This window comes from Aphelocoma coerulescens, chromosome 3 (genome assembly GCF_041296385.1).
Source record: "Aphelocoma coerulescens isolate FSJ_1873_10779 chromosome 3, UR_Acoe_1.0, whole genome shotgun sequence".
NCBI lineage: Eukaryota > Metazoa > Chordata > Aves > Passeriformes > Corvidae > Aphelocoma > Aphelocoma coerulescens.
In genome coordinates, this window is record NC_091016.1 from 80204783 (window position 1) to 80216785 (window position 12003).

Consider the following 12003-nt stretch of genomic DNA (forward strand, 5'->3'; position numbering starts at 1 on the left):
TCATATAAGAATCTTCTTCGGCGTGATAAATCAAACTGAGTTACTGTAAGTGTTGCTTTTGAACTGGGGATCCTTGATACGGTCACTAAGAGCTGCCCTTCCTGATGGTTATGATTGCATATTTTGTCCTGCAATTTCATTTTCTAGAAGTTTTTTGTTTCCTGAGATGATAGTTTTAAATAGGGTTTAAATTATGGAAGTAGTTTAATTAAAAAAAAATCTCAAATAGACAATTTCTAACAAAACAGTAACTGACCTTGCCAATAGTAAAATGGGAGCACCCTCAGCTGTTCTTAATTTCCCATTGGAAATGATGATCAACAGAGCTGGAGTTGGATATTTTCCCTGTACTCTCTTGCTGACATTATGTAAACTGTAACTGAAGTTGCCTGTTTTCTTCCAGTGATGCTGAAGGGTTCAGCTCTCTTCATCCACCACCTCCTGCCACCCTGACAGCATCAGAGGTGCTTGCGATCTGCACCCATTTCTTGGTGACAAAATTTGTGAATGAGGTCATTCTGCAGGCATTAGTTAATCGAATGTCTGAGCACTATCAACTACAACTAAAATTAATTTGACTTCAGAGAGGTTTTTATATGAGAGTCTTAGGAGACTTTTGGGCCAGCTGATGTCCACTTTTATACACACAGCTGACAAAACAAAGCTTACAAAGCAGTGAAAATTTCTCTAGAAAGAAAGAGCTGTCAAGATGTCAGATTTTACAGCCTTTGCAATCTAGAACCAGTTAGGGTTTTCCCTTGATGTTTTTTAAATAGTGTTTAGATCTTGTCCTACATACCCTTGTAAGAATGTGGTGTGGTTGGTGGACACATTATGTACAATATGAGAGTTAAGCTTGGAAAAAAATGGCATTGTTGGAAAATTTTGCTGAAGAAAGGATGTGTCTGCCTCTGTCTTAAGCAGCAGAAGCTCTAAGGGTATGTGGTCATAAGTTTTGTGATTAAAATCAGCTATATTCTGGCATGCAAGATCATATGCTAAAGCACATCCATATGGACATAACTGGCTTGTTTTGTAGCTCAGAGACTTACAATAGTTATGTTTTTAAGATTTCAGTCTTCAAATATGTGTTCAATTCTTGTGTGTTTTTTGAAGTTACATGCTCATTTTAGGTGCTTGAAGCTTTTGCATAATGTTCATGTAGTGGACAGTAACTTTTTCTGCCATCATTTCCAATCCTGTTAACAAAATTCATACTTTTTTAGGAATATAATTTTGTAAGAAATCATAGAGTTAATTTTCTTGTATACATTGAGTTGCAGTGACTGTTAAAGCTTCTTCAGTTCCTTCAGTTGATATTGGATAATGTCTGCATTGCTCTTGCTGCTCAAAGGCTTCAGAAAGCAAACATTTTCAACTTATGGGTCTTCTGAAAGATTTCTTTAACTTCAAAATTGTTTCAGGATACCTTTCTAGAGTATTTTTTTCTTATTTGGATGTAAAACCAATGATTATAAAAATCACTGCCAATTTTCAATATCATCCAGCGAATTTCAGTAAATACTGTTTTTTCACTGAGCAGATTGGTTGTTAAGGAAAAGATTGTGTTTCGTCTTCCAACAGCTCCTGATTTTAAATTTAAAATAAATTGACCTATATCTAAATGAAAAAAAAAGGGACTTGATATATGGGAAACTACTTGAATTAAATGCTCATTTTGACATTTTGCCAGTCAGGGGAATTTGCACATGCTCTGGGCTGAGTTAAGATATTAAAACAAAAATACAGAAACGGAGGAAAGTTTAGGCTTGACTTTGTAAGTTGTTATATGCATAATAGCAAACATGTGGTTTCTCTGTTCTTCACTTTCCTTGTATAACTTAATAGTATGTCTGAAAGCAAAGGTATTTTGATACAGCTCTGTGTTACTTGGCATTGCAGAATTCTCCTACTTTTTCCATTAGTCTCAAATTATCCTCTCCCTTGTAACACAGCACTTCTGGGTGATATCCATAAGGGAGGAAAATTAGAGCTGAACGGATGGATTCTATTTCATTTGTTACTGATTTCATGACAGATAATACCTTGCTAGAAAACTATAGGGTCACACAGAATTACTTCTCGCTCATTTCTAAGTAATTTAATTGACATCACTTTGAGGGAAAAGGTTTGTTGTATAAGAGGGTTTTTATATTACTCTTTTAAAGAATATCTTTTGGCTTAGTGTATGTTACAGATTTAGCTGAACTGAGAAATTACAAAATTTTTAACATTTTTGTGCTTTAATTTTTTTTTTCTGTAGCTTCTCATTACTGATTTTAATTTTTTCTAAGCAAAACAGCTGTGATCTTTTCTGGTTTTGTTTTTTTTCCCCCTCCTTAGAGAGTACCTGAAGGTGTGACAGTATGTGAGACAGATTAAAGTAATGTCTAGCTTTGAAGACATGAGTGAATTAGTGCCATAGTAACACCTTATGAGTCAAAGGAATGGCAGCTGAATTTGGATTTTGGGAGGAAGTATTTGATTTGTGTTAATTAAAACACTGTGGAAAGTAATCCAAATAAATACTTTAAATACAAAAGATTTTGAGATATGTTGAGCATCTCTGACCTTACAGTCAAGGTGATAAAGTTCAGTAGATGCATCACTGAGATGCTTCTACCAGTCCCTGAGAAAGTTAATTAATCCCTGACACTTCTAAATTGCAACTTTATTTATTTTTTTAATACTTTCCGTCATTCCTCACCCTTAATATGGGAGCAGAAGAGGTACAAGTCCTCCCTCACAAACCTTCATTTTTTCAGTGCAGTCTATAAGAATTTTTAACAGCTGCTGTAATTAGTTTTTTTCTTGACTACAAAGGAGAAATTGTAGGAACTTCTCAAGTTTGTTTGGGATTGTTGGTTCTTGGTAACTGGGAAGGGGCTGAACTTCAGGTGTACTCCAGGGTGGTCTGCCTTTTGAGTTTGTTTTGCTGTTTTGGAGTTTTGGTTGTGGGGGTTTTTCTCTCCCCAGTCCCTCATGAGGGCTATAGTTGGCTGTTAAAGTTCAGTGTGATGATACAGTCATTTAAAAAAGACTTATATTGAATCTGTTGACAGCTCCACATATTTTGTATTTTTTGAGAAGAAAATTTGGTTTGAAGCTGCCAGTATATTTATTCTGATACTTTTGTGTATTCATCCCCAAAAGAATTTATTTGGCACCATGGCACCCAGAGTTTTGTTTGTTACTTACCACACGTTACTCACCTGTGCCACACTGTTAACTTCTGTGAGCTGACACATGTTCAGTTTTGGTGTTTTCATGTTAGTCTTTGTTTCATTTTCAGGAGAACTGCCTTACAGATGACATCGGCATATCTAGGTGGAAGGAGCAGGTTTTCCTGTCACACAGTGCTTTGCTGGCAAAGAGCTGCCAGGCTGCAATGGAACTAGCAAAGCACAGCATTGAGATCCAGGACATGGCATTCCAGTATGGAAAGCATATGTCTATGAGCCATAAGGTACACCTTTTCCTTTTGTTCTGGGAGCTTAAATATAGAAAGGCTTCTAAGATGTGTTGCTCGTGAGCTCTGTCATATACTGCATGACTTATGCTGTAGGCTTTGGCCAGCAGGTGAGTGTTGAGAAATTTGACTGTTGTATGGAGTGAGGATATTTGCAGAAACTGTTGGTATGAACAGTGCTTGTGAACTACCAAAATTGCACTCCTGGCAATGGAGCTCATTACATTCAAGGCTCTGTTAACTTCCCTCTAGCACATCTTTCTGCAGCAGCTTAAAACTTTACCTTCTCTGCTCCTGCATTATTCCTAAACCCACTGTCCCATTAACAGAAGTTGCAGGAGGAAACATGTCATAGAATATGTTAAATTGGAAGGGACCCACAAGGATCCTCAAGTCCAACTCCTGGCCCTGCACAGGACCATCCCCAAGAGTCACACCATGTGCCCAAGAGCATTGCCCAAACGCTTCTTAAACTCTCTCAGGCTGGTGCTGTGACCACTTCCCTGGGGAGCCTGTTCCAGTGCCCAACCACCCTCTGGGTGAAAAACCTTTCTAATACCCAAACTAAACCTCCCCTGGCAAAACTTCGGGCCATTCCCTCGGGTCCTGTCACTGGTCACCACAGAGAAGAGATCAGTGCCTGCCCCTCCTCTTCCCCTCACAAGGAAGTTGCAGACTGCAATGAAGTCTCCCCTCAGTCTCCTCCAGGCTGAACAGACCAAGTGCCCTCAGCTGCTCCTCGTACGGCTTCCCCTCAAAGCCCTTCACCTTTGGACACTCTCCAATAGTTTAATGTCTTTCTTACATTGTGGCACCCAAAACTGCCCCCAGCACTGGAGGTGAGGCTGCCCCAGTGCAGAGCAGAGCAGGACAATCCCCTCCCTTGCCTGGCTGGCAATGCTGTGCCTGATGCCCCCCAGGACATTGTTGGCCCTCCTGGCTGCCAGGGCACTGCTGACTCATGTTAAACTTGCCATTGACCAGGAGCCCCAGGTCCCTTTCCACAGCACTGATTTCCAGCCTTTCATTCCCCAGTCTGTACATAATGTGTTGGGTCTTGGCTGCCACCATGCAGAGATTTGTACTGTGATGTTCAGCTGTCTGCAGCAGCATGGGCTGAGCCATATCCCTTCTGAATAACCCGCTGTGGAGGGAACTTCCATAGAGGGCAGCTGGAAGATAAGGAGGGTGGGCAGGAGCAGCTGACACCTCTACAGCAGTAGGATTTCCTGGACAAGGTCTCTGACCTCCACTAGAAGACTTTCAGTCTGCAGCTAGAGTTAGCCCAGAGGAAAACACAGATCTGCTTCTGCTGTATTGCACCACTTGCGAGGTTAGATGTAGCTTGAGACAGGCAGACAGACGTCCCATCTGCTTCAGCTGAGTTGATTTATGCTGTTTCTAGTTCCTGCAGGAGAAGGAAGTGGTTTTATAAAGCACAGTTTTACTGCCACAGAAATGCCACTATATGCTATTACTAGGTACAATTCTACCAGTAAATTACTTCAAGTGCAGTTATCTCCTTAATATTTTGTGTATGCTTTAATATTAATATATTCACTATTGACACATAGTTGTGTATTGAGGATTGCATAATTTTCATAGAAGGCTCCTAGTTATATAGCATTTGCTCTGTCAGAAGGAAGGTCATACTGTGTCCACTTCCTCAGGTACTAAAAATTAGAATGTAGTACCCTGCACAGATTAAAACCTGGTCTTCTTCCCACCAAAGACTGGATCATTCTCTCCTTTATATTTTTTCTGTTTCTTGCCACTCTGCAGTCTCCTACCTAGCTGTGTCCCATGGCTTGCCCAGCTCTGCAAGGTGTCCTTTATCTGTGTCTTTGCAGACTCTCTACATGCTTCTCTTTACCACATCTTTCCACCACTGCTTTGCTTTAAACATCTTTCTATTCCTCCCCCAAACTTAAAAAGTGCAACCAGAGTACAAGTGTCAGAGTAGGAAGTGATAAGTAGGTGTAGAATCAGGATGTGGACCTCAGTTTGAGGGGTGGGTGGATACATATAGACTGTTCCTGGGAACTGAATGGGTATGTTCTTCTTTTTCAGCTACATTCAGACCTGCAGCCATTTGTTAAAGAAAGTTCTAGTGACACCATGGCCTTCAGTTTGAATTCTGCTCCTGCAATCCTTCATCAGGAATTCCTTGGAAGGGAGGCATGGCTTAATCAGATTAGAGAGGTAAATTAAAGCACCATTTAGAATTTCCTGGTTTTGCCATTTGTTTATCTCTTCCTATCTATATTTTCAATCTGCAAAGAAACTTAGAAATTAACAAAAGGTTTACCTATGCTCTCCAGTGCTTAATATCTCTCTCATCCACGCTTTCAACAAGAGGGAATTTAGGGACCTGACAGCCAAGCTCTATCAGACTTTTGTATGTCAGTGTAACAGGCAGATTCATTTGCGTGGAGCATATGTGTGTTCCTCTGCGCTGCTTGTGCAGTCCCACGTCTTAGCGTAAAGCTACTTTCGCTGGCAGTGTAAAGCAGAGAAGTTCAGCCATCACAGTGGTTGAGAGGTAGGCACACATTTCCTTTGCCAACATGATGCTGGGAGTAGTAATGTTCAATGGAAGGGGAAAGATCTGTGGGACTTGGCTTTCTGACCACCACAAAATAGTTTTGAGATCTAGCTGTCTGATATTACTCTTCATTCTCTTATTTAGCTGGTTTTTTCCTCTAATTTTTACGTGAGGAAGGCAATAAGAATAAAATAACTATGTGGTAACTGTCTTGTACCACAGCAGGATTCAGGTCCATGAATAGCTTCCTGGGTATTGCTGAAGCACAAATAGATAACTGTAAAAGACAACAAGAAGCGAAAGGGGGGGGGGGAGAAGCACCAAAATGGCCAAAATTAAGCATTCTGTTGAGTTCCTGCATCAGTTGGACATGTTTTGTCTGTCTAAACAACAGTGATGACTGCCATTTGGAAATTCATGCCTGTTGTTATACAGTTTGTTAGAAAGGCTGCTGCCTTCAATAAGAAGCTGGCTCTGTGCAAGCATATTCATTCAAGATGTGCTTGCCGATGGTTCCTTTCCTAGCAGGAATCAGGTACAGAATGTGGAGTCTAAACCTCTGCCTAGTTCTGCATTCTAACCTGCCTTCACATACTGCAAACAAGAGGTGTGGTCTCTTCAGCTCTGAAATTTTGGGAGGTGTATGCAGAATCTACAGTATTAGAGTGGTATGGAATGGGGGGATCTTAAAATAAAGCAAAGCTATTGTCACTTTGAAATTAGGGACTGGTAGCTGAGTAGTTCATAGTTCCTAATCACTGATAGTGCCTGATGAGGAATTTTGGAATTCAACAGTAACAAAAGAAGGCTTATCTGCAAGTCAAATGTAAATGGATTTGGATTATTGCAACTGGAGAATAATGGCATTTCCACAGCACAGTGTATAAAAGCTTTGAAACCATTTCCCATCTGCAGAATCTAGAGGAGGTTGCAGGACTCCAGGAGTGCCGTCTGTCTACTTACTAAATTTTCATACCAAAAATGGGCATTATAGATACAATGAAGCAGTTCTCGGTGAAGGGGGTGGGGGTGCCAAGTGACGTGTACTATGCAGAAGTATTTGCTATCTACTAGTACTATTGTACTTCATACATTTATTTTCATACATACACATATATACTTTATACATGGTATTTACTGTGCTGCTACTACTACTACCAACTACAATGTGGAACACCTAGTCCAGGAGCCTTTCTTGACTTGTGTTGGTTTAGAAAGGAAGATTATCTTTGATTAACTACAAGCTCTTAGAGATATCATCCACAGTCACATTCGCTATGTATTCAGTGTAGGCCAAGCACTCAAACCAGAGACTTTCTCACGTTGGCAGTGCCCATAAGGGTACACTCATAAGCCACCCTCTCGTGCAATGTAATTTCATAGAGTCACAGAATGCCAGGTTGGAAGAGACCTTCAAGATCACTGAGTCCAACCCATGTCCTAACACCACCTCAACTAAACCATGGCACTGAGTGCCACATCTGATCTTTTTTTAAACACATCCAGGGATGGTGTCTCCACCACCTCCCCAGGTAGACAATTCCAGTACTTTATCACTCTTTCAGTAAAAACCCTTTTCCTAACATCCAGCCTAAATTTCCCTTGGCACAGCTTAAGACTGTGTCCTCTCATTCTGTCAGTTGTTGCCTGGAAAAGGAGACCAACCCCCACCTGACCACAGCCACCTTTCAGGGAGTTGTAGAGAGTGAAAAGGTCACCTCTGAGTCTCCTTTTCTCCAAGCTAAACAGCCCCAGCTCCCTCAGTCGTTCCTCACAGGGCTTGTGTTCCAAGCCCCTCACCAGCCTTGCTGCCCTCCTTTGGACAAGTTCAAGTGTCTCACCGTCCTTCCTGAGCTGAGGGGCCCAGAACTGGACACAGTCAGTACTCGAGGTGTGGCCTCACCAGTGCCGAGTACAAGGGAAGAATAACTTCCCTGGTCCTGCTGGCCACACTGTTTTTGATACAGGGCCAGGATGCCATTGGCCTTCTTGGCCACCAGGGCACACTGCTGGCTTATGGTCTGTTGGCTGTTGACCAGTACCCCCAGGTCCCTTTCTGCCTGGGCGCTGTCCAGCCACACCCTCCCCAGCCTTGCAGGGGGTTATTGTGGCCAAAATGCAGGACTGGGCACTTGGACTTGTTAAACTTCATCCTATCGGACTCTGCTCATCCATCCAACTGTTCCAGGTCTCCCTGCAGAGCTCTCCTACCCTCCAACAGATCGACACATGCTCCCAGCTTGGTGTCATCCACATATTTACTAACAAAAGACTCAATACCCTCATCCATGTCATCAGTAAAAATATTGAACAGAACTGGTCCCGGTACAGACCCCTGAGGGACACCTCTGGTGACTGGCCACCAGCTGGATGCAGCACCATTCACCAGCACTCTCTGGGCCCGGCCATCCAGCCAGTTCTTAACCCAGCAAAGAGTGCTCCTGTCCAAGCCGTGGGCTGCCAGCTTTTCCAGGAGTTTACTGTGGGAGACAGTGTCAAAGGCCTTGCTGAAGTCCAAATAGACAACATCCACAGCCTTTCCCACGTCCACCAGGCGGGTCACCTGGTCATAAAAGGAGATCTGTTTGGTCAAACACGACCTGTCCCTCCTAAACCCATGCTGGCTGGGTCTGATCCCCTGGCCATCCTGTAGGTGCTGTGTGATGGCACTCTATATTAACTGCTCCATTACCTTGCCAGGTACCGAGGTCAGACTGACTGGTCTATAATTTCCAGGATCCTCTTTCCTACCCTTCTTGTGAATGGGCATCACACTGGCCAGCTTTCAGTCATCTGAACCTCACCAGTGAGCCAGGACTGTTGGTAAATGATGGAGAGTAGCTTCACAAGTTCATCTGCCAGCTCCCTCATCACCCTGGGATGGATCCCATCTGGTCCCATAGATTTATGAACGTCCAAGCGGCTCAGCAGTTCTCTGACTGCCTCCTCCTGAATAACGGGACCATCCTGCTCCCTGACACTATCTACCAGCCCAGGAGGACAAACCATCTTTCTGATAAAGATCGTGGCAAAGAAGGCGTTAAACACCTCCACCTTCTCCCCATCTGCAGTCACTGAATTCCCTCCCACATCTGGTAGAGAACCGAGGTTGTTCTTGCCCTTCCTTTTGCTGTTAATATATTTGTAAAAACATTTTTTATTATCCTTCACAAAAGTTGCCAAATTAAGTTCTAACTGAGCTTCAGCCTATCTAATTTTTTTTTCTACATGCCCTAACAACCCCCTTGAATATTTCCTGAGATACCTGACCCTCCTTCCAAAGATGATACATCCTCTTTTTATTCCATAGTTCCTTCAAAAGCTCCTTGCCCATCCAGGCTGGACATTTGCCTCGTCGACTCATCTTTCAGCACACAGGGACAGTCTGTTCCTGTGCCCTCAATATCTCTGTTTTGAAGCAAGCCCACCCTTCCTGGACTCCCTTGTTTTTAAGGGCTGCTTCCCAAGGAACTCTCCGAATAAGTCTCCTGAACAGGCCAAAGTCTGCCTTCTGGAAGTCTAGTGTGAAAGCTTTATTGATGCCCCTCCTTATTTCACCAAATATTGAAAACTCTATAATTTCATGATCTCTATGCCCCAGACAGCCTCTGGGCCATTTGTATGGTTTTAATAGATAAAGCACATGCCGTGCACTCAGGCCCTGTCAGAAGCTTAACCAGTTGAGCAAGTCTGATGTAAAAGGTAAAAAAACACCTGTGTGTGTCAGATGAAGGTCAGAAAAAGTCAGAGCCAAACTACTACTGTGAGGATAAAAAAAGAAAAAAGCAATGGTGCAGTTGTAGTAAAGAAGGCTTAGGAGACTGGATGAGGTTGGTGCATGGAGAAGCACAACAGCCATTGACTTGAATGCTTGACAGGAGCAGATCATGAGAAAATATTCTTGCTGTTGGTAATCTTATGCAGCACAGGAGGAGGCAACTGAGACCACTTTTCCTGGTATTGCTGTGGCTGAAAAGCATCTTTCTCAAACATGTTGTCAGATTCTCTGCTGTGGTGTGAACCTGCATGTAGGCAATCACTTGTTAAAGAACATGCTTCTGGTGTGTTCTAATATACAGTGTAACTACTAGGTGTATTTTGAAGAAGCTGTTAGATCCAATCAGGTGAATAAAAGTTGGCTAATCAAAGAAGATTGGAATATGCAAATAAGGAAGCAGTTATTGGCAGTGGGTTTGCTACTCCCAAATGCTATCAGGCTGTTTTCTTAGTATGCATTCCAGAAAAGCTGGCTCTTGAGAAGACTTTGCTTTTCTTGAGAAAAGCAAAGGGGTTTTGTGGATCAGTCCCCTTTCTCCTTCAGAAGAATCAGTTCTGTTATCTACAGTTCTCCTTCATGTTCTGTTTGCTTAGTATCTCATCAGGTCGTTTCTCTATTTTATTTTTCCTCCCTTACAAAAATTAATTCATATTCCAAGTCTGGGCCAGCTTGGCAGCATCTCTTTAAAGCTGTGCTTGCCACATAGTGTTCCTCTTCAGTGCAGGCCTCAGCTCTTCTCCTTAGCCCAGCTGGTCTACTCTTTTGGCTGATCTCTGAAGTTCCCACAAAGGACATGGAGAGGTAGTGGTCCTAATCTACATCTTTTCAGGAGACACCTTGCAGATGAAGTGAGGTTTGGGGTCTTCCCTTGAGGAAGCTAGAGGGAAAGAAACAGGTGATTTTTTTTTTCCCCCCCCTCAATGTGCCTGGAAAGAGAAGAGCTGGAGTTGGATGAAGTGATAATGGCACATCTGTATCTGATCTCAGGGAAGGATTTTAAGGTTGGCTAAGTGGGAATCCTCTGGTTCTTGCAGAGCACTGCCACTGAGTGAGAAAGACGTCTTCTCTTCTACATCATTCTGTGAAAAAATTCAAGAAGTTGGACTACATATTTGTCTGCATCTGGGCAAGAAGAAATTTAAAGTTTATTTGTATTTCTCCCTGAATATGTTAGGAGCTACAGGTCGTATTTATCTGTCACTTACTCAAAGGGTGATGCTGATACTTAAATCCAAATCAGAAGCGCCTCTAACCTGGGTGTAACAGCTCTGGCAGGATCCAACAGCCCCTTTTGAGAGCTCTAGACTATTGCCTCATGGAAGTCAGTATAGGTATTCAGAGAGTTCTCTTTAAAGAAAGTAAATCCTGTTGTTGCTGATAGGAAGTACGGTTTATTTCAGAATCTCAGGGGAGAGATTAATTAATGCAAACAGCAAGATTTCTTAAGACCAAAACATTTTGGATTCACCAAATGTTTAACTACAAGTCATACTAAAAAAGCCTAAAAATTACACTGAGTATCTGCAGCTCTCATCTGAAACAGAACCATGTTGTGTAAGCTGGTAACACGTTTGGTTGTATTTTAGGGTTTTCTGTATCAGATTCCTAAAGAAAGTAAGTTATGTTTAAAGTAGTAGCTCATTTAATAGCATTCTTTATTCTTGCAGCTCTAGTTTGTAGTATGTAGTGTCTGATAGAAAATCTCTTTCTTTTTAAGGCACAAGGAAAAGGAAACATCGTGGACTATAAAAAGGTTGGTAAATTACATTTATATCTCATTTTTAATATTTTTTAAAATATTTTCAAGGATATTTTTGACAGTTGAGAGAAACTTCCTTATTAAAGCTAGGTTGTAAGTTGAGTGTGTGGATATGAAGGGAGGGAGAATGGCTCGTGCAATTTTTTGATTTTAAAAAGCCACAAAGTGACAGCTGTACTGTAACTATAAAAGGTAGCTATTTAATAATCGTATTTTAATAATGTATCTAAAAATAGTAATTTAATAATGTAGTTATTGAATAATCATTTTTACTCTCATTTCTCTCATTTACTTCCTCAAACTCGATTTTCAAACCAGGCTTCTGATGGCTTTTTCAGTCTTTTTTTTCCTGGAGTCATTTGCAGGTTAGATCCTATCAGTGGTCTCTCTCTGTTGGTAGAGTACACTGCTAATTTTTTTTTTAATCTCACCTTAGTTCCATGCCACCTCTT

At 41.8% G+C, this 12003-nt stretch overlaps 1 protein-coding gene across 3 annotated transcripts in view; it reads left to right on the plus strand.

Annotated features, from left to right (window-relative positions):
- PDSS2 (decaprenyl diphosphate synthase subunit 2) overlaps positions 1–12003 on the plus strand; it is a 119068-nt gene that overhangs the window by 95387 nt on the left and 11678 nt on the right. For all 3 annotated transcript variants that reach the window (XR_011149956.1, XM_069011032.1, XM_069011034.1), the window contains 3 exons: positions 3293–3466; positions 5540–5671; positions 11510–11545. Coding sequence is in view for 2 of the 3 variants with exons in the window: in XM_069011032.1 (XP_068867133.1) it covers positions 3293–3466; positions 5540–5671; positions 11510–11545 (342 nt within the window). In the remaining variant the exon portion in view is untranslated. The remainder of the gene's footprint in view (positions 1–3292; positions 3467–5539; positions 5672–11509; positions 11546–12003) is intronic.